This window comes from Typopeltis vanoorti, chromosome 15 (assembly GCF_054136105.1).
Source record: "Typopeltis vanoorti isolate ZY-2024b chromosome 15, IOZ_Tvanoo_1.0, whole genome shotgun sequence".
Lineage (NCBI taxonomy): Eukaryota > Metazoa > Arthropoda > Arachnida > Uropygi > Thelyphonidae > Typopeltis > Typopeltis vanoorti.
This window is the reverse complement of record NC_143563.1, coordinates 88,143,622-88,166,656: the sequence shown is the minus strand read 5'-3', so window position 1 is coordinate 88,166,656 and position 23,035 is coordinate 88,143,622. Positions and strand designations below refer to the sequence as shown.

Sequence of the window (23,035 nt, the reverse complement as noted above, 5' to 3'; positions counted from 1 at the left end):
TGCGTTGGTATTGTGCTTTGTTCAGTGCCTGCATTGATGTTATGTTCTGTTCAGTGCCTGTTGATGTTGTGTTCTGTTCAGTGCCTGCGGTGTAGAAGACAGTTTTGTTTGACAGTTCTGAACATCCCTTATAAATTTTGGGACAATGTCAGGGGTTATTGCAAAAAAAAAAGGAAAGTAGATGCAGAGAATGGTCAATTTCAAGAGAACTGGACGGAGGATTATTATTTTATTCTGAATAAAAGTTTGCCTGTATGTTTCCTGTACCGTATCCGTCAACAAAGAATACAACTTGAAGAGACTCTTTACTTCGAGATATGTGGATCACCCAAAAATTGATGGACAACTACGAAAAGATGAAATACAGAAGTTGAAGAAGAACTTGGATACCCAGCATCAAATGTTCAACAAGCAAAGAACTCAGCACCACATCATTGTCAAAGCCAGCTTTGTGGTAAGCGAAAAAATCGCTAAGCATTCTAAGTCATTTGGTGAAGGAGAATTTATCAAAGAATGTCTGCTGGATGTTGCAAGTATAACATGTCCTGAAAAGAAAAAAGACTTGGAGAATATTCGTTTGTCGAGACGTACTGATGTCCGACGGATAAAAATTATGGCTGATGATATCAAAAAAAGTTTAACATAGAAGATTGCTAGATTAGAAGCATTTTCAATTGCTTTGGATGACAGCACCAATGCCTCCAATACAGCACAGCTAGCAATATTTATTCGAGGAATTGATGCGGATTTTAACATCACAGAATAATTATAGGCGCTTCGGCCGTTAAAAGGAACAACTACCGGTGAAGATATATTTCAAACAGTGAACACAGACTTAGAGAGATTTGGGCTTAAATGGAGTTCACTATCTGGCATATGCACTGATGGAGCCCCTGCAATGGTTGGTGCACAGAAGGGATTTATTGGAATAGTTCATGAAAGAGCAATGGAACTATGGATCCATCCGGAAAATTTAATACAGTTTCACTACATTATCCACCAACAAAATCTGTGTGCAAAATCAATTAAATTCACAAATGTTACGGAAGTTGTAGTAGCCAGTATTAACTTTATTAAGTCACGTGCACTTAATCACCGCCAATTTAAGGAGTATTTGGCAGATCTATTTTCCGATTATGAAGACCTGTCTTATTATTGTGAAGTCAGGTAGTTGAGTAAAGGTAAAAGGTTAAAACGATTTCATGATCTGAGACAAGACATTGCAGATTTTATGGACATACAATTAACCAAGTAAAAGATGATGAGTGGGTGTGTGATTTAGCATTCCTTGTAGATGTCACCGGATACCTAAACGAACTGAATCTTAAATTGAAAAATAAGGACAATTGGTTCATGAACTGCATGGACATATCAAAGCTTTTTGTAATAAACTAAGATTGTTGGAAAGTCAGATAAGAGCTAAACATTGTTATCATTTTCCTACTCTAGCAACTCATAAAAATATCCCTTATAATTGTTATGGAGATGAACTGAAGGCTTGTATCAAATTGCTCTATCAAATAGAGCAATTTGATACAAGGTTTGCCGACTTCAAAAACAAAGACTCCACATTCGCTATATTTGCTCGTCCGATGGATGCCGATGTAAATAATGTGCCATAAAACTTACAGATGGAAATTATTGAGCTTCAGGCGGATTTACTGCTAAAATCACAATTTAACAACATTGCTTTGACGGATGTTTATAAATTTTATTAGGTGGAAGAAAAATATACAAATTTGCGCGTTTTCAAGAAAAATCATCCGTCTTTTCGGCAGCACATATGTGTGAACAGTGTTTTTCGAGGATGAAATACAATAAATCAAAAATTCGGACAAGAATAACGGACGAAAACCTCGAAAATTCTATGCGATTACCCTTAAGTAATATTAACGTCAATATTGATAGTCAAGATCGTAGTTGAAGTACATGGCCAATTTTCACATTAAATTGTTATGTCGTTCATTATATTATAAAATTTATGCAGAGCTTTATACCAAAGCATTATATAAATAAATTAAATATGAAGTAGCAACTTGTTTTAATTCATTTAATATTAATTTATTTTATTTGATAATTTGGTCCGGCCCTTGACTCGGAGACAGAATGATAATTTGGCCCCGAATTAGGAAAGGTTGCCCATGCCTGGTCTATACAAAGTGCCATATTTAAATTCGCGGATTCCGAGATCCACCTTGAGCATTGCGTCTTGAAAGTTATTTCAGCAAATTCGTAATTTTCGCCTGTATATATATATATATATATATATATATACTGTATATGCATATTTCAATTTTCGAACACATTACATGTTCAAAAATTATCCTCCTCCTCCTCCTCCTTTTTCCTCCCTCTCTCTCAAAAACACCATGGTATAATATCCTTTTTTTGTACTATTTAGTTTCTTTACTCGAATTCACCATAAACTACATAATATTGTAGTTTATATTTTTTGTTCGAGTGAACGGTAAAAAAAAAAAGCCTGTCTACCGTTTTAAATCGCTGTTGTGCACAGATTTGCTGTAGGCTGTTCCTTGAATAACATAATCCTTCCTCTCGTGTCTTACTATCGCTTCAGCACACTTCACTGTAGACAAGTCAGGAAGGTAGAACGAACGAAGGTTTGGAGTGAGTGTCACTTAGACAGGATTTCTGTTGAGATTACATCATCAGTCTTGCTGTCACTATGCTCGTGTACTGCTTCTCACCAACCGCCTAGGCTTGGTTTTGTGGCCAAATGAATAAATGCGAACACGCACTTTCAATTTGTTCTGTTTATCAGCAGTGAGCTCATTGCTTAAAAAGATGATTATTCATTGTAACTTCATTGGTGACTTTAAAAACCCATGATCAATAAATATAGAATGATCGTTATGCGCTGAACATATTTTTGTTATAAAAGTATTTTCTGTTATTAACATTTTTATAATATTCTTTGACCACAAAACCTCAAAGTTGCTGATTCACTTCTAAGGGTTTTAAAAATAATTATTTTACGTTTCATATTTTAAAATTATTTAAATAATGTATATAGCCAGTTTATATAGCCAAGTGGAGCAATGTTTAAATGTGATAGTGTCTTTGAAAGTTGCGTTATGACTGATGTTTTATTACAGGCGTTCAATCCGTTGTTGTTGTTGTTGTTGTTTTTCATTTTGATGTTTCTATAGAATATACTTCACATTATAACGTAAACAACATGTTACAATCTATAATACATATACTATCCACTGAATTTGAAACCTTTATGCAGATATACGTGAATGTCACTTATGCTGTGGATATGCAAAATAACTTGCTCACGCGCGTCATTCCGAGTTTGATAAAGGGTTCATTATGGGTGCCCGTCTGGTTGGAGCCACGATTTTTGAAAACAGCACTGCTGACTGTTTTTTCAAATGGGACGATATCCTGGGTGTTTAATCAGCGGAAAAGTAACCCACATTGCTTGTCTAAGAGACGACACTGTGTTGCTTAGGTAATCTGTCAGGAACGAGATCGCCATCGTCAGAAAAGGCTTGTACGGACAAACAGAAATTCGTGTGTGCAGAAATTGACAGAAATTTTCCCATTCATTACAGTTTTTTATGGATTAATTTATGATGTGTGTTTGTTCATATGTGTGAGTATTCAGTGCCCACATACAGTGCTCGTATTTCTATCTCATCTTCCGTCTTCCTTTTCGTATTATGCTCAACGGCCTCTCACGGTTATGCGACTTGGCTTCTTAGAAAGAAACCTAATATTCCTTATGATTGGACAATTAATCATGTTTGCATTTATAGCTATAGCTCTAGACAGCGTGTGTTCTTCTAGACCAGTTTGTCTATTTTTCAGATGAAAAACCCAAGTTTACAGGAGAGAAGCTCGAAATCTTAATATCGATGTGACTAGATAGGATTTCCGAACTAATAAATGGCAATTACAATTCGGTGTAATTGGCATTTATTAGTTCATTTTTAAGTTTCCGTTACAAGCATCATTTCGAACTCTTGGTTCTTGTTTAGAATGTTCCTATTATTATTAATGCATTTTAATTTTTACCGCCAACCGCCATCTATCAACAAAGTAGTGAAACTATAATTTATCTCATGATATGTGTGCACAGATTTCTAAGATAAAAATTGAGCTCTGGAGTAGAAATATGATTTTTAGGTACATTTCTGTTGTTAGAAAGAATTTACAAATATTATAATGCAGTTTGATTCGAATCCGCACCCTATAGATGGAAAATATGCGGCTATAGTACGGTGCTTTCCACTTAAGTTGATAAATTATGAACTGAGAAAATTAATAAATTGTTTATATTATTAAAATAGTAGACAACTCTCTCTCTCTCTCTCTCTCTCTCTCTCTCTCTCTCTCTCTCTCTCTCTCTCAGCATGAAACTCATACTATGATTGTCGGAAGCTCAAAATATTACAAAAAATACAATTATTAAATTTCAGCACTCTTACGATTTAATGCTAATATAAATCAGCACATAAAACCTATTAAATGAGACTTATTAAATTTGTTAGTGAGTACAGTACCATAAATTTTTCATGATTATATTGCAAGTTATTATGTTTCTCGTAATGATGTTTTATGCTTATTAACCAGCCCGAGTTCAATGTTCAAATCGAATTTGGTATCAAATTAAGGTAGACGAGAATTTACCCATCATAATAATGTTTTCGTGCTCTTTGTGTATATTATGGATGTAGCGATAAATAATTCTTAATTTCTTTTTCCATATTTAAATAAGATATATAGGTAGAGAATATGGTAAAGAGAACCCTTTCTTTTATAATTTTTGCTGTCTTTGTCTCAATTCTAAATAACTACTTCGTATCATATTTATTCCTACCTATAAAGACATCTGCATTTATGAAAAAGACTGTTCAGTTTTTTTTATTTTTTATAACATTAATAATAAATTCATTATGAAAGGTTGTAAATTTCATTAAACGGCTATTTATGGTTAATAAAACATCAGAAATTAGCAATATATATTTGGATTATAATTAGTTTTATTTATTCAAATTTATTTTTTCAAATTATATTTATTCTCGAATCGTATGAAAACTATATTACTCTGAAGGTTACCAAATAATTTGTAAGTTTTCTAGAATAATGCCAATTTCAAAATGAAAGATCTTAGAAATTTAATGTCATAAAATCAGATGATATTGTAAAAATATTAGTAATATCAAAGGTATCAGACTGATCTCATTGACATTCGTAGCCAAAATTTACGAGAACTTAAATTTACACGAAGGTTAAGATAATTTAGTAAATCAATTCCCTTTATTTATTAAAAAAGACAAAACGTTTATTCCGAAGATTCATTAAATAAAGATTCATTCTAAAATTATAAATATTATTGTTACCATGCACATTCATATATTTATTTAACTAAATTAGAAAAATAAACAAATATTTAAAGCACTGTGATTACTTTTAGTTTTTTGAAACCTCACAGAAGAATTACTTCTACTTGATGACATTTTAAGATTTTTTTCCTCTTTATTCTCAGAAATGATTACAAAAGTGTAACCTTACTTCCTAAACAGCATTACTTAATTGTGTACGAGTTCTTGTGCTCAAGTAATTTTATCCTTGTGCTAAGGAATTAAGTGTTTCTGTAATAACATATTTCAACTACGAATTGAAGAAACTATCTCCATCTTCTTATGATTGTGTTTTACCCGATATTTCCTTTCTTTCTTCGTCCACGGTTTCTTTACAAATTGCCATCATAATTCCCACCACTTAACTTCTTTCACAAGTGCACTTGGTTGATATTCTTTCCTGAAGCAATTAATTTAATCTTTTTTCTCCTTCTTTAACAACTCTCTTATAGCTTTCCTTCAAATTTAAATCTCTTAATGCAAAAAAGGAACTTTTATTTTACTATTTCAAGAATATTTTGATTTCTCACATATAGTAAAACCACTTCTGACTTCGTACATAAAAGCTTGTTCAGTTTTACCCACTTTAAAAAAAAAAAATTCCTGGCGATGTATGGAACTATTATTCAACAAATGTTAATGGCTACTACATTTTAATGCTTAATTAATAATCATTAGTTATTCATTAAATAACTAATTTTTAAATGCTTATTAGAAGCTGTTTTGTACTAGCACAGTTAACATGAAAAACAGCTCCTTAATAACCATTTGAATTTCACTTGGCATGAATAATTTATAGTTTGTGAAAAACAACTACTTTAGGGATTCGTCGACATAAATTTGTTTATAATTTTGCATTTATAAAAAACAATTGCTATTGTTATATAATCATAAATAAGTTGTTAAGTGTCTAGTTTGATCTATTAAGAAGCGTGTGATCTTGACTGTCCTGTTGACTATACCAGCGCACTAAATTGCCACCAAATTTTGTAAACTTTTCACAGAGAAAGGCAAAGTTTTATATTTGGATCCAGAGTTTTGATATCCTCAAAGGTACAGCATAATATTCATGGGCAATTTATGCTCTGATATTTTGCTTTGCCATATTTGTTTTTTTTTTTTCAAACCTGAGAAAGAATTATGTTTTGAAAATTGCTGTTTTCCGTTATTGTTTATAGCATTTTTTTCAGAGGCTCTACTGTTGTATTTATGTTATTGGTTTCCTTCGTTCGTTGTCTCTTTATTGTGGTTATGAAGTAAAGAAAGCGCAGTTAATCACAAAGATTCTTCGATTAATACTTCTTGCTTTGATGCATTTGCGGTTTCCCCGGCTATCCTCTTTAGTCTACTACGAGATTGAGTCTCCTTTGTTGGGAGATAACTCGGACACTTACACCTCCCTGCGGAAAGTACACTTTGCGGATAGTTATTTTCAGTTCAGATATACTCGGAAATAGCACACAGTGTGAATTCTTCGTGAAAATTCATAATTTCATTCGGTGATCGATGCAAATGCGATGAGTGATGGATAGAAGAAAATGTACAGAATTTCAAACTATATATACAAACATTACATTTATGCTACGAAAGAAAATGGAAGAGAAAAAATAAGATAAATTTTGCAATGTAGTGAACCTATTGAAAAGTAATTAATTATAAAAGAGAAGGCAGTTAAGAAATTCTTGACAACATATATAATATAAGGTGAATTGATTATTCATAAATAGAAAAATATATTGAATCTCAGACTGAGGGAGATAGCTTCTTGCTGTGTATATTAGATTCCTCGGATTTTTGAACATTATATCAGAATACATCGAAACTCCTAAACGGAAAAATTACGATACGCAAGAAAGCAAATGCCAGAGACTGTCAAAATAACAATGGAGTACGATGTGTGACCTCATACTGCGAGTACCACCGTAATTGAAAATGATTGAACGAAATAAACAAAGAACAACATGTTATTTTCTTAAAGGGTGTTTTATTTTTATGAATATATAACAGAATTCCTATGAAAATCCACATAGCTCAAAGATTTAAAAGAAATCATTCGATTTAGTTAACAGTCGCAGTTAATAGTTTACACGTAATTATTAGAACTTTTAATATATGATAACATTCAATATTTAAATATATTTACTACACACACACACCAGCGCGCACAATATTTCAAAACTAGGAGACACCTTGTTTTTCTCTAATACTGTACTATTGTACTTTATCATCACATCTTTAGGTGCGTTTCACGACATGTACTCCATCCTAACTTCATTCTGAATAGCAGAGCCAGAGATGAGCCATCAGGAGTTTGGTTTTCACATTCGTAAAAATATTCGTCCTAATTTTTTTTTAAATGATTTGAAATACCATGTCAGTGTCAAGTCGGTTTCCGATTTTGTATTTCACCCACATGCAGAAGTGTATCATGAAGCATACAAACTAGTTAGTTACAAACAGTATATTGTCTAGCAGAGAGCTCCATGTAGTTTAGATATAGATGCCGGACATGAACATTCATATCCGGTATTTAAGTCACATAGAAAGAAGTCTCCAAAGCATGATTTCTAAGTGTCTGTACTTATTTCCATACTTGTATAAATTTTTACATAATAGAGTTCTTCAGCTGAAATTCACTTCGTACATTATTGAAGCTCATCTGTATGAATCATTTTTCCTTTGAAAGAAGACTACAAAACAAACCGGAAAAAATGAAAAATAATGAAAGAACAGAAAGACAAAAAAGAAAAAGATAAAAATTCAGCCACGAACCTTTTGTACCAAAACAAATATATGGTCTATAAAAATGCATATAAATCATTGTTTACTACAATGCTGTGTTACTTCTTCCTAACTGAATCCTTTGGTGTACTCTTTCTGTTTCATTGAGATTACAGAAATGGCAAGCTGCTTTGTTTTTATTTCCACTAATAATAGAAGTCCCTTAGCTACTTGGACACAAGAAATAAATTCAGGGCAAAGTTACCAAAAGGCAGGGAGTGTTGTAGGACATTCGACGTGATTACGCCAGGAGATCAATCTTCATTTGTCACTGTCCACGTTCGTTTGGACAGATGAAAGGAGGGTGGGGGGAGTTATTGAAGGCCACGATATGATTCTTTGTCGGATTACAGTTTTCAGTCTACCCGTTTGTCTTCTGTTAAAGATACGATCCACTTGAAAGGAATGTGTTTATATGGAGATAGAATCTGTATTAAGACTTGATGACAAGGAAATGGCACATTTCTAATTTGATGAACATGAAAGAGTTCCTGTCAATTTTTATATTTATAGGTTTATTTAAACTAAAAAAAGAGAACAACTTTCAAAAATGTCATATGAAAACCTCTCAAAACTATCTCAAATTGTGCTTAAATATATAACATTTCGCATATTCTGCAGAAATTTAGTTTCCGATACCAGCTCAAATATCCGATAAAAATATGGCAAATATATAATCAATAAACTCTTTTTATTATTTCTTGTTGATATATTTTGATGAATCAGCACACATCTAAAACATTTATTTAATTTTCCCCATGAACATCTAATAAGTGGTGTTTTGACAGGATTTTTTTTTTCACGTTTCGTAAGAGAACTTTGTGATCACAGGATTATAAACATGAATAGGTTGGATATATTTCAGCAAGCGTACAGTCTCTTACACTTTTCAATTTTAGGTGTAGCGCGATCTTTCGCTCATGATAAACATGAGGCTATGTGGCTGAATAGCTGCAGAATTGAATTCCTTGAAAATTGTAATATTTTGTCTGTACGTATCTGTTCTGAAACTGCTAGCAGATTTTATTCACAATTGGTATTTGCAATCCTTACAAAGGTCAGGATATTCAGCTTTTGTTTACATCCAAACATTTCCGGCGGCACCACAGTGGAAAATGTATCACAATTGTATATTACAATGGCCCTATAGCGGGAGATTTTATAATATACATGTTATAATATTTTGCACATCATAAACTTAATAAATGTACCCAGAAAAATATATGTCAAATTCAGTTTTGGTTTCCTGCAGATCATTTTTAGTGTCAAAATTATTCGAATTTGTATTAGTAATTACACACTGGAGAATGGAATTTGATGAAAGATATATATATATATATAATAACGGTTATGTCCACCTTGGCTTTGATCACCTCCTACACCCTTTGAGGGAGGCTTTCCACCAATGTGCGGCAGACATCAGCTGGAATTTCTCTCCATTCCTCCATGAAAGCAGCACTGAGTTCAAAGACAGATTGAGGACGTGCTTCTCTTGACCTCAATCGCCACTCCAGTTCGTCCCAGAGGTGTCCGATGGCGATTGATGTCAGGACTCTGCGCAGGCTAGGACAGTCGTTTGACACCCATCTCTTCATACCACTCCATAACAGCTGCAGCTTTGTAGCGTGGGGAATTATCTTCTTGGTAGTAACATGGATCCGTTCCATAAAAACTCCACAGTGTAGGCAGCATACTGAGCTACCTTCATAAAACGACGGAACAACGATCAGTACTCCCACTCCCAACCAGCTGAATGCACCCCCACACACACCATTACTCCACCACCAAACTTTACTGTGGATACAACGCACTGTGGTAACAAGCTTTTACCAGACTGCCTCCACACCCTGCCATCAGACTGGAAACAAGTGAACCTTGATTCATCACTCCAGAGTATTGTTTTCCACTGATCAATTGTCCAGTTCACATGCTCTTTGCACCAGGCCGAATGAGTTGCTTTGTTCGGTGGGCTTGTGTGCCGCTGCTCTTCCGTGGAACCCCAGTAAATGGAGTTCTTTTCATACAGTATCAGTGCTCACCATGGTGTTACTGATGCTCTTGAACTGATCACGGATGGCCTGTGCCGATTGTAGCCGGTTCTTGCGCACCACCCGTTTTAACATCCACTTATCCCTGTCAGTCATTTTCGGCGGCCGTCCTTGGTGTCTTCCTGCACTAGTGATGCAAGAACGTCTCCATTTATTGATCACATCGTGAACCTTCGATTTTGGATGCTCCAGTTGAGCGGCAATGGCACCAGTGTGATAGCCTACAATGACACCTCTCTCGAAGTTGCTGAGTTCACGCTGTGTTACCTTACCACATGCATTCAACTGCTACGATGAAATACCGCTTCATACTATCTCTACACCGGTTTTTTTTATGTTATTAACAATTAGCAGTAGAGAGAGAGAGAGAGAGAGAGAGCGTGTGTGTGTGTGTGTGTGTGTGTGTGTGTGTGTGTGTGTGTGTGTGTGTGTGTGTGTGTGTGTGTGTGTGTGTGTGTGTGTGTGTGTGTGTGTGTGTGTGTGTGTGTGTGTGTGTGTGTGTGTGTGTTGAATATAAATGCGAATAAAGGGATCAGAATGCAATTAATGCACTATAACTAGGACATATTCGTCGGGTGATTGCATAAGTACTACCATTCGATTGATATAATTTTTGAATGCGTTATGATTGTTTTGAAAAACAAATGAAAATATTCACAGTTGTAAAATTTAAATTTTAACAATTTCCAAAATGTATAATTTATATAATAAAGCGGTCTGCTAATCATTTATTTATTTAGTAATATGGATACATTTGGATACAGCGACTGTTAGTTTAGAAACGATCGAAATGATAACTTTTTTATTTCTTATGGAAGTTATAATAATTTTTTTGTCTCTTTCTCTCTTGATGGAATTTAATAAAATGTATTTCGACTCGCAATTGAAATATGAAAGAATAATGAATCAACTGAAATGGCTGAATTTCATTTGGAACAGTTTAATGCCACAATTACAAAACCTGATTATGTCTATAGTACATAATCTTATGATAATGAATGATCTAATATAATAATCTGTTTCGATGTTCATCGCTTTGTGATTGTCTGCAGTTCTCTTCTTGTTTTGTTTCTGATTCCATGCAATGAAATCTACTTATTCCGACAGATTGGAATCTGTCGGAATAAGTAGATCTTCTACTTATCTACTAATCTTGAATTTTGATATGTATATGAATCAACTCAGAATTGAGAATTATTTTTAATAGAGACCACTTGGTCTTTTCGTCTAGAGAACAAGCACAACCAAGAGATCATGACCAAAGGAGTGTTCACATACACACGAACTGGCAACATCTATCCCCCATCCACCCAGACAGACAGACAGAAACACCGACCCCCACCCTCGAACAAGAGAGTTTGGAAACTTGACTGAAGGGTTTTGTGTGAAGTCACAGCCTAATGACTGCTGATATTTATCGCCATGATCCAAATGTTTTCTTTATATGACAAAATTATTGTAGATGTCGATGGATTCAAATTTGTTGAATCATTTTGAGGTTGAGCATCATACTTATTTATGAAACAGTACAACAGTTTTGCTAAATTATAATTTGCTTATTACTCCTTTTTAAAATATTTTCAGTATTTCCTCCTGCCCACTATGAGTGCTCGTGGCGTTCTGTGTTTGGACCAGGAGGTTGGTGTTACTGACGCAGTTCTTCTAGATCCACTAAATGAGGACGCGTTCATTGCCAATCTTCATCAGCGTTTCAAGAGGGATCAGATATACGTATGTAATACATCTCATTTATAAATGCTGTTAGTTTTTTCTCATGTATTTTATTTGTATTTTGTAAGAGTTCACAGAACGATTAAAATTCAGCAGTTCCGGTTTTTCAGGATTTATCTTACAGTGAACGCTGATTTTTAATTTTATTCTTTTTTTTTCTAGAATGCATATTTTTATTTTTGTACTTTAAAATTTATTTTTTATATTTAACTATTCTACTATTTCAACTTTTTTATTTGCAGTACCACGTTTTCAAAGTAATCAACTGGCAATTCAATACAAAAATTATATTTAAAAATCTTCCTGTTGTAGATGCGTTGAAATATGTTTTTTTTTTATATCAATTATCAGATTTGTTAAAAATAGCGGATTTTTTTGTTAGGAGGTGAGTAAAGAAATTTAAGACTAAAAAGGTCTTTTACTAACAATCCTAGAACTTATTGTTGTTAACAGAACATTACTGTCTTATTTGCTATAAATCTCAACAGTTTTTAAAACCTTTTAATAATTCAGTTCGAATTTAATGTATGTTTTAGGTGCAGCATCAGAATTCGCCAATTGGGAATCGCTAACTTATGTTTTTTTTTGTTAACTATGTTTATTAAATTATGTTTTATAATTTTAAATTTAAAATATAATTTATAAATAATTTATGACACACTTTATAGACATTTAAGTTTATTAAGAATCCAAAAAAATTGTAAACAAAAAAAAAACAAAAAAAAACATCAAATCACCTTATACCAGTGGCGGCCCGTACATAAGCACTGCGACACTGCAGCACCCCCAAGGAAAAAATGAAAAAATTAAATTTTGTTTGTGTTTATAAATTATAACAATACTTAAACATTATATAAATGCAATACAACATGTTAAAGGTTACAGCTTATATTTCGACATTGATTGAATACTTAATAATTGGAATTGTTCGATTAACGCTTGAGATTACGAAATAAATGCACTGCGATCTAACGCCGATATTCGTTTGCTTTTGTCATTGCACGTTACGTCATTCCCAACTGTAACTGCTCACACGGCGGTGTATTTTTATTATGATTACGAGCCTTATTTCTGTGAGATATTATTATTATTATTATTATTATTATTATTATTATTATTATTATTTTGACACCTTTATGAAACGTTTATTATTGGTGCGTGTGCGTGGTGAACTATTTTTGTTGTAAATCTTATTTTATTTTGTTAAAATAACATATAATTATTTATTTATTATAGATACAAGGCTGAATTATGACGAGTGTCACTGTTGAAAATATGAAAAGAATTATATTTTTTCAATTATCGTTACACGAAACAAATGCACTGCGATCTAACGCCGATATTCGTTTGGGCTTGTGATTGCTATTGATACGAAACTTTTAGTATTGGTGTCTGTTAGTGGTGAGGATGAAATATTTTTAATAAAGCAATTTTTAATATGTAAATTTATTTATTAATAAATTCGCTACTGATTAGGAAAAAAAACGTTTTTTTTTTTTTTTTTTTTTTTTTTTTTTTTTTCATATGCTGCACCCCCACTTAAAATTTTCACTGGCCGCCACTGTTCATACATAGAGCTTAGGAAAACCTAAACTGAGATGGGAAATTAGAAAAGTGATATCAGAATATTAAGGCTCTGGTTTTAAAAAATTGAAGGAATTTAGCAAAGAACAAGGACACTTACGATATTAATTGTAACCGATGCTGGTTTTTTTAAATTTATTTCTCTAGATCTACAATAAAGTAGTACATTCGATTTTGCCAGTCTGAGTAATCGATAAAAGAGTGATAGTTTATGTTACTAGACACAGAGTAACCGATAAAAGAGTGATAGTTTATGTCGCTGTTCAGTAATTTATTCCATTTCTTATATTCTTTCGATTCTGAGGACGTGGAGATACGCTTTAAATCCACAGCTGAAAACGTAAATATAAACGCATCCGCTCGAAACCTCCAGGTTAAATTTTTCCTTATTTTTCTTTTTATTTTTTATTTATATGTTGGTTTAATTTAATTATCACTGACATTTCCTTTTCACGAAAAATGTTTACGAAAAAGTTATGTTCCTATTTCGGTTTCGAAATATCCACCAGATTTTGCATCAACTATCGGCGGTGAGTTTTCAGATGGAAAAATATTTCACAGGCCTAATATCTTAGAACAATTTCTTAAAAGGTTAATGATATTTTTGAGAATTATTCTGATATTTTAAATTTAACGACTTCTACTGAGAAAGTGGTAATAAATGTATAGACATTTAAGTTTATTAAGAATCCAAAAAATTTGACTATTAATGCAGTTATATTTTTACACTTTATGAAATTTACATTATACTTCTGCACACAGAACATTAATATTTCATAATTAATAACTAATAGGGTGGCGTCTTGTTAGAGAGCACCAAACATACAGGGTGGCCATAAAATAACTTTCCCTCTTTGGAGGCATCTGCAGCTAAAACCAATAAATGGAATGAGACCAAATTTTATATTGAGACTTGGAAGGCATGGGGAGATGATTTCCGCGAAAAAAAGGACTTAGTATCAAAAGTCGCCGATAGGAGAAATTTTGCCACTGGCGGAGCCGAACACAAGCAGATAATTACATTAAAGGCGGATAAAATGAAATAATAACATTTGGAAAATTTGCTGGTAAAAATGCTGGAAAATTTTGTCATTCCTGCATTGCAGCAAAGACAATGTTTAGATTCCATAATTTTTATGCAGGATGGAGCACGGCCACACATTGAACGTTGAGTACAGCGCCTTTTACGCCAGCATTTCAGTAATGAGAAGGTTATCAGTCAGTTCTTTCCGACGGCATGGCCGCCTCGATCTCCGGACATCACTCCATGTGACTTTTGGCTGTAGGGGTATTTGAAATCCGTTGTGTATATTGGTGGCGTTCCCAACTTGCATGTCTTGAAAGAGAACATAAAACGGGCTGTTATGAACATCCAATCCGACTCCTTATGCTCAGCTCTAAGGCATGTCGCACACCAGGTGCAATTTGTTGTACGCAAGAAAGGTCAGCACATTGAAAATCGTGTATGTGGTCCAGGGGACCCTGATTCTGATGAATAAAACATTATTTCCTGTGAGTTCAATCACACATTAATTTCTCTGTCTCTCGCAAGTTCTTGTTTTAGTTTAATTATTATTATTATTATTATTATCATTGTAACTCGCCACATATCCAGCTGGAATGAGTGACGCGGCTGTCGCTTACACCGTCGAAATGTTATTATTCCATTTTATCTGCCTTTAATGTAATTATCCGCTTGTTTTCGGCTCCGTCAGCGCCAAAATATTTTCCCCGATCGGCGACGTTTGGTACTAAATCGTTTTTCGCAGAAATCATCTTCCCATGCCTTCAATAGTCTCAATATAAAATTTGGTCTCATTCCGTTTATTGATTTTAGCTACAGATGCCTCCAAAGAAGGAAAGTTATTTTATGGCTACCCTGTAGAATAGCCCAAATTTGACTTTCTTTGGATGAAAATATCCCTTCCCAACTCATTCAAATTCATGTGCTGTCTCTATCGCTCCCCTATTGCAACCAACCACCCTGAGCGCTTTAATTTCCTCTCATTAAACATTGAATTTCTCCAGTCCCACTTTCCCAACAGCGAAATCATTCTCCTAGGAGATTTTAATGTCCACAACAAAAACTGGTTTTCCTCTTCCAGCTGTATAGATCTTGTAGGCAGAGATGCTGAAACATTTGCCTTCACTAATGACCTTACACAACTTGTCCAGATGCCAACCAGAATACCTGATAACCCGAACCACTCTCCAAATACCCTAGATCTCTTCCTGATCAATGACTCTTCCAAATACAAAGTGAATGTAGAGTGTCCCCGAGACAATTCTGACCTCATTGTGCTTATCTCCTCCCCATGCAACAAAGCTTACACAGCCACTCCCATACGAGTTGTTAAGCATTATAATAGTGCCAAGTGGGACAGCCTCCGCAACTTCTATGCCTTATTGCTTCCGACCTTCCAATCTAAATACATGTATCGAACTTATAATCAAAGTAATCCTCACTGCCATGGAAACATGGTTCAACAAGGTTCTGTTCTCTCACCAACCCCTCTTCCTACTATATATCAATGACCTACTTCAGTTGACCTCCAACCCAATACACAGTTTTGCAGACGACGGCATATTGCTCTCCTCCCTTTCCTTTGATAAACTTGCCCTCAATTCTGATCTCCAAGCCATCCTCCAATGGGTTTCAGATAACCTAGTCAATTTCAATGCTAATAAAACCCTGTACTGTCTTATTTCTCATAAAAAGAACCATTTTCTCCCAGTATTATTTTTGACAACACCCGAATTTCCAGACAATTTGAGATTTCTCTTCTAGGAATTACCCTGACATCAAGCCTCTCCTGGCATAAACACATCACAACCATTGCATTCTCAGCTTCTAAAAACCTAGGATTCCTCTTTCGCTCAAGACGTTACTTCACCCTGAACTGCTGTTAACATTATACAAATCACAAATCCGCCCAACCATTGAATACTGCTCTCGCATATGGGGTGGGACCCCAAACGCTTCCTCACAATGCTTCTTCACTCAATGCAAAGGAGAGCGAGGAGAGCAATCAGACTTATTAATGACCCGCCTCTTCCCAACTCACCCCTCCCCTCACTTACGCCCAGACGATCGGTCTTCGCACTACGTGTATTCTACAAATATTTCCATAGAAAATGTTCATCTGAAATAGCATCAATAATTTTTCCACTTAGTACTAAGCTCGTTAGAACACGTGCAGCTGCTGCTCAATATCCCTTCATAATGCACCTTGAAACCCACTGAACAAGTTTCTCCTCTTCCTCGTTCATCCCTGCAACTCCTGTACTCATCCTGTATTCATCAGGAGAAGACTGTTCCATAGAACAGTCTTCTCCTGATGAATTTCCCAAAAAATACAATATACAGACTTTTAAATTAAATGTACAACTCCTGCATTCATCAGGAGAAGACTATTCCATAGAACAGTCTTCTCCTGATGAATTTCCCAAGAAATACAATATACAGACTTTTAAATTAAATGTGAACAAGTACCTTCTTTCCCAACCCACTACCCATAGGTTTATCAACTAACCGTTCGTGTATGGTCTCAATATAAATAATAATAATAATAATATTTTTCTTTAACATTTTTATTATTTCTCAGATAAATTACATACATTATAGGAACACAATTATGCATAACAAATACTTTCTCCTACATAAAGTTTTTTTTAAATAATAATAATAACAATAACTGTTTACAACGTATATTATTATAATATTGATAACGATGATTATTACAGATGTTTCTTTGCAATTTTACACTCTATATATATATACAATATCAATGGATATAATCACTCTATATTGCTTACTTTTGTTACAGTTATTACATACATTACATACATTTGATTACATATGATACATTACTTACATTTGTTTACATATGATACTTACATTACATACATTTGTTTATATATAATACATACATTACATACATTGGTTTTCATGTGATACGTACATTACATGCATTTAGTTACATATGATACATCTTAGATGAGAACTAATTTCTCTCCTTTCATCCTCGAAGCTTATATGTAAGCTTATCTGAGGATGACACCAGTTGGTTATTATTTATTGTTTTTTTTTTGCTGTGTTCTGAAGCTGCGAAATCTATGATTGAGAAATTCGCGCCCACGCACGCACACATACACGCGCGCACACGCACGCACGCACGCACATGCACACGCACACACACACACACACACACACACACACACACACACACACACACACACACACACACACACACACAATAACTTGGAATGTATTGATGCGTCGCTGAACTGGAAGCCTGAACGAATATATTGTGTTTCATTAAGTTTGTATGGTATTTTGGGTGCGTGTTTCTTGTTCGTAGTATGTCCTTAGAGCTCTTTTCAGGCTATTGTAGTTTGTAAGGTTTCTGTATTCAAAAGGTAATTTCTTTATCATGTCTGGGATGTAGAAGTTTCGCGTGGCCTTTCCGTAGTGATTATTGTATTTATATGTGATATAATTAGTAGTCTGAGGTCTTGTTATACGGTATGTATTTCTGACTGTCCTGTAGTTGGCATCGAAATAATGTTTTAGCAAAGCTGCATAGTGACATAAATGTTTTGCTGTCAGTATTTTGTGTTCTGACATTGCAATGTATATAAGGTCGTTATTTTCTCTTTGTTCCCAAAAGATCAGTTTTATCATTTTGTACTGTAGCGACATTAGTCTATTTAATTTGTAGGGTGCACAGAAAGCATACGTTGTTATAGCGTATCTTAGTATATTTTGGCATAGTGCTTTGTATATTAGTGTTTTTAGGCATATGGGAACTATGTCTTTTAACCCGTAGAGTTTGCCACTTATTGTTCGGAGTTTGTTGTGTAGATGGTTTATGTGGCTATTCCAGTTCATATCTGCATCGAAATAAATTCCAAGGTATCGTATTGTTTCAACCTGAGTGATTGTAGTGGTTTTGCTGTTCTGTGTGTGTTTTATGTTGGAAAGTGGATGTTGGATGGTCATATATTTGTTATCAACTGGTCGCGTCAGTGGATTTCTGAATATCATCAATTTTGTCTTTTCTGAGTTTAGGTATATGGAGTTTTTCGTGAGCCAGTCTATGATCAGATTTATGTCATGTTGCATATTTGTTTGGGCTATCCTTGCGTTATTGTGGATGTATATTATTGCTGTATCGTCTACGTATTGGAATATCTTACCTTTGAGTGGTAGCTGATTAATATTGTGCGTGTAAATGTTGAATAGAGTTGGTGAGAGTACAGCTCCCTGTAGTACTCTACAGGTTACTGGTAGCTCTCTGCTTCGGTTTGATTCGATACGTGTGATGTGCTTCCTATTTTGAAAGTAGTTTGTAAACCACCTGTGAAGAGGCACGTCTATTCTAACATGCCTCAGCTTTTCTATCAAGGTTTGATGTGTGAGTGTATCGAATGCTTTAGTTAGATCAATAAAAACTGCCATGGCAATTTTGTTTTTGTCTAAGGTGGTATTAATTACGTCTGCGAAGTCTTCCAAGAGAGATGTTGTTCCCTTATTTTTCTGAATACCATATTGTGTTTTGGGGATAATATTAAAGATATCGGTGTATGCTGTGAGTTTCTTCAGTATGATCCGCTCCATAATTTGATTGATAATTGGTAATGTTGCTATGGGTCTGTAATTGCTGATTAAATTTCTTTTTCCATGCTTGTATATGGGTGTGATTATGGCGGTCTTTCGCATACTTGGTATCTGTCCTGTTTTAAATATTTAATTTATTAATTTTAGTAGGATAGGACTTAAACCAGTTGCATGTTGCTTTATACCTTTAGGTCTTATACCATCAATTCCTGGGCCTTTGTTTGGTTTGATTTGATGTATTGCAGAGAGTAGTTCTGCTTCTTTTATGGTTTGGGAACCGTAATGTCTGTTTTGATTGTGGAAGGGTCACTTTTTGTGATTGGGGGAATATTTCTGTGTAGTTCTTGTATGGAGCCTGCAAAGTATTGGTTAAAGTCATTTGCTAGTCGTTGGATAGGTTTTGCGTCTTTCATGAAGCTGTGTTTTATGGTTTCGGAGGCGGTGATGTTGGGAACACAATTTCATTGATCAGATGCCAGGTTTGTTTCATGTTGTTTTGTGCAGAGGTTATTTTGTCTCTGTAGTAGCTTCTTTTTGCATTTCTGATTTGTGTTGTAAGACGATTCCTTGTTATCTTATATTCAGTTTTTAAAGCTGTGTTATTTGGATATCGCTTTAATTCTTTCCATAAAGCATCCTTTCTGTGTATTTCTAGGATTAAGTTTTGTGTTATCCAATGATTTTGTGTTTTTTTTGTAATAATAATAATAATAATAATAATAATAATAATAATAATAATAATAATAATAATAATAATAATAATAATAATAATTGAAGAATAGCAAAGTTATTTATTTAAGGCGGGGAGCAAAAAAAAATATAGAACAAAATAGTAACTAAAGATTACAATGTTGTGTAAGAGAAAATTGTAGTATGATATCCAGTTTAAAATGTGCGTGTTGTGCGTGCGGATCGACTACGCTGAGGTTATACTTGGTAAACAAATCCCCCCCCCCCCCTGCTTGGTTTATTTATAAACCTTGCTTGGTTTATTTAGTCAGCCAATAACAAAAGCGTCTAGACAAATAGCTGAGAAAAATGAATATCACCACAAGGACAAATATTTGTTTTTGTGGTTTTCTATATTTTCCCTCCAGCAGTCATTTGTTGTTACAGCTTAATTTTCTGTTTTGGTCTTCAAGTTTAGGTAAAAAGTCAGTTCTTTATAATAAAAAGTGTAGGATATAGAGACAACAATGTAAAAATGAATGAATAGCACATCGAAACAGGAAATATTCTAGCATGCTGCCAGTGATCTGAAAGGACAGAAACAGAAGAAGACAAATAACAAAAGCGTCTAGACAAATAGCTGAGAAAAATGAATATCACCACAAGGACAAATATTTGTTTTTGTGGTTTTCTATATTTTCCCTCCAGCAGTCATTTGTTGTTACAGCTTAATTTTCTGTTTTGGTCTTCAAGTTTAGGTAAAAAGTCAGTTCTTTATAATAAAAAGTGTAGGATATAGAGACAACAATGCAAAAATGAATGAATAGCACATCGAAACAGGAAATATTCTAGCATGCTGCCAGTGATCTGAAAGGACAGAAACAGAAGAAGACAAAATAATAGCTAAATGGGAAAACATTTGTCTGTATAAGAGGGAAAACAACAAGACAGGGGAAGCTCCACTATCATAAAAGCATTACTATTTTCTGCAGATTATCGAATATTAATCTTCATGAAGATTTACAAAAATCCTAATTATTGACACAAAGAAGATGAAATTGAAATGAAATAGTAGCATGAAATAGTATGATTGTATGAACACGAGTTTTTGATAATATTAAAGCCTGTCCAGAAGCTAGGAATGAAATTGGAGTTTTCGTTTTAAGCCATTTGCGATATACTGATTTATTCTCTTGTTATAGAAAACTAAAGCCTCGCTATTCAGAGAGAATTTTAATGGCGTTAGAAGTGACTTTATTCCAACATGGTAAGTAGAAGTTCCTCAGGGTCATTCCACTGTGTGTTGTTGTTGTAATGCCAACGAATATGAGGTTGAAAGTGGCCGAGGAAAGGACTTTCCATTGGAGATGAAACTTATATACAATACAAATTATATACAATTGTGGTGGGAATTACCTAGAGGACAGGTGACTTCATTAATAAAAGTTGAAGGTTAAGATTAAGTTTAAGAAAATAGCGGATTGTGTTTTTTTTTTCGAATAAATGGTTGCCGTATTTATTAAATTCGTCTAATATGCTTCTATTTCTTCCGTGTCGCTTATCCACAGGACGACGTCACCCCCATATCTGATATAGCAAGGTTAATTTTGTCTGCTATTTCTGTCGGCTGTCTATTGAGGGTTGTATTCTCTAGCCAGTTTATCTATAAAACCCTTTTCACTTTCATTTGAAAAGCGCTGTAAAGATTCTTCACAACTCGTCTCACCAAATAAAGAGCATCATTATTCCTGAGCTACGGAGACTGAGTTCACAGTTATTAAATTAAATCAACAGTGATTTAATTTAAAAATATATTTTAAAATTAAATTAAAATCGTTTAATTAAATTTAATCGTTTTCATTTTTCTGTCGTATAACCTTTAAGGATGTACAAGATATAAACTGGCCAACCCAATCGGTATTTCATTACTCGTTTTCTATTATCTATTTACTGCGGATGATACTGTATAGATCGATTTAGTACGGTCTTCTGTAAATCTCAGCCTAGATTAGTTCTACGCATGCATTATTGAACATTAATATGTCAAATTATTTATTGGTATCTTCTATAATTTTTGCATCTGTCCATTCTTCCAGTTCCTCAGGACGCTCATTCCTGTGATGTTTGAGCAACTGTTTTTATTTCTGACCAATATTTCTGAGACTGTTTTATTTCTCAGGTTCATACTTTTAAGCTTGAACATCGCATAGTATACTGCTTGCATGGTTTGGCTTGCTTACTCCATATACGAATAGCTTTCGCTCAATTCTGAGAACGTAGCTGATTTCTGTTGATTTCATGTTATATTTGTCACATTATCTTTTAATTTGGATAAAGACTCTTCAAGACTTGCAGCCGGTTTCTTCATGAGACGACATCTGTATAGAATAAAGATGAAATATCTCATATTTTGGAAATCAGATTTAATATCACTTTTTAATAATATTAGGCATACATATTATCAGTAATAATGGACTTTGTGTACAACCCTGCGTTACTCCTAATTTAACATCAGCCACCTTCCTTTACGTCATTCGCTTTTAACTGCCAATTTGCAGCTTTCTTATACGTTGTAACTCATGGGGAAAAACATTACGATCACCCTATCTAGTAGCATGTTGAGCGTCCAACCGCTGCATACACCTTTCTTGACATTGACTCCACTAGCACGGAAGGTGTCCCGAGGCATTCTGGACCAACTAGACAGAATAACGTCCCGGAGGTCAGCGTCCGCAGGCTTGGAACAGGAAATGCTACGTTCCATATGATTCCACTTATGTTCGATAGGATTTAAATGAGAAGAATTAGGCGGTCAGGGGAGCTCTTTGAACCATGCCTGAACAATGCGAGCCCTTGTAATGCGAGCCCTTGTAACACTAGGCTTTGTCTTGCTGGAAGAGTCCAGATCCATCAGGCCGCATTGTTTCCTGCAGGATAATACCTGGTCCGAAACAATCCCCAGATAGGAATTAGCAGTCAAGGTTTGTTCAGTGAGGACGAGATGACACAGTGATGCCAACAGAACAATCCTCATACTTTCCGGCCGGCTGTGCAGTCGGGTTGGCCGTAAACAGGCATAGAGTCATGATGTATCGTCTAATAAGTGTTTATATGAATTGCCTTGAATTTCATTTTGTTTTATTGGAAATTTAAGAACTTCTGTTGTACTGTTAGTAATGACAGTATTCTCTGATTGTTAAAGCCTGGAT

General features: G+C 34.4%; 1 protein-coding gene across 1 annotated transcript in view; it reads left to right on the top strand.

The window, feature by feature from the left end:
* LOC150098956 (unconventional myosin-Ib-like) overlaps positions 1-23,035 on the top strand; it is a 574,946-nt gene that overhangs the window by 7,644 nt on the left and 544,267 nt on the right. Inside the window, exon 2 of the mRNA XM_090405778.1 lies at positions 11,807-11,953. Coding sequence (XP_090261904.1) covers positions 11,825-11,953 — 129 coding nt within the window. The 5' untranslated portion in view covers positions 11,807-11,824. The remainder of the gene's footprint in view (positions 1-11,806; positions 11,954-23,035) is intronic.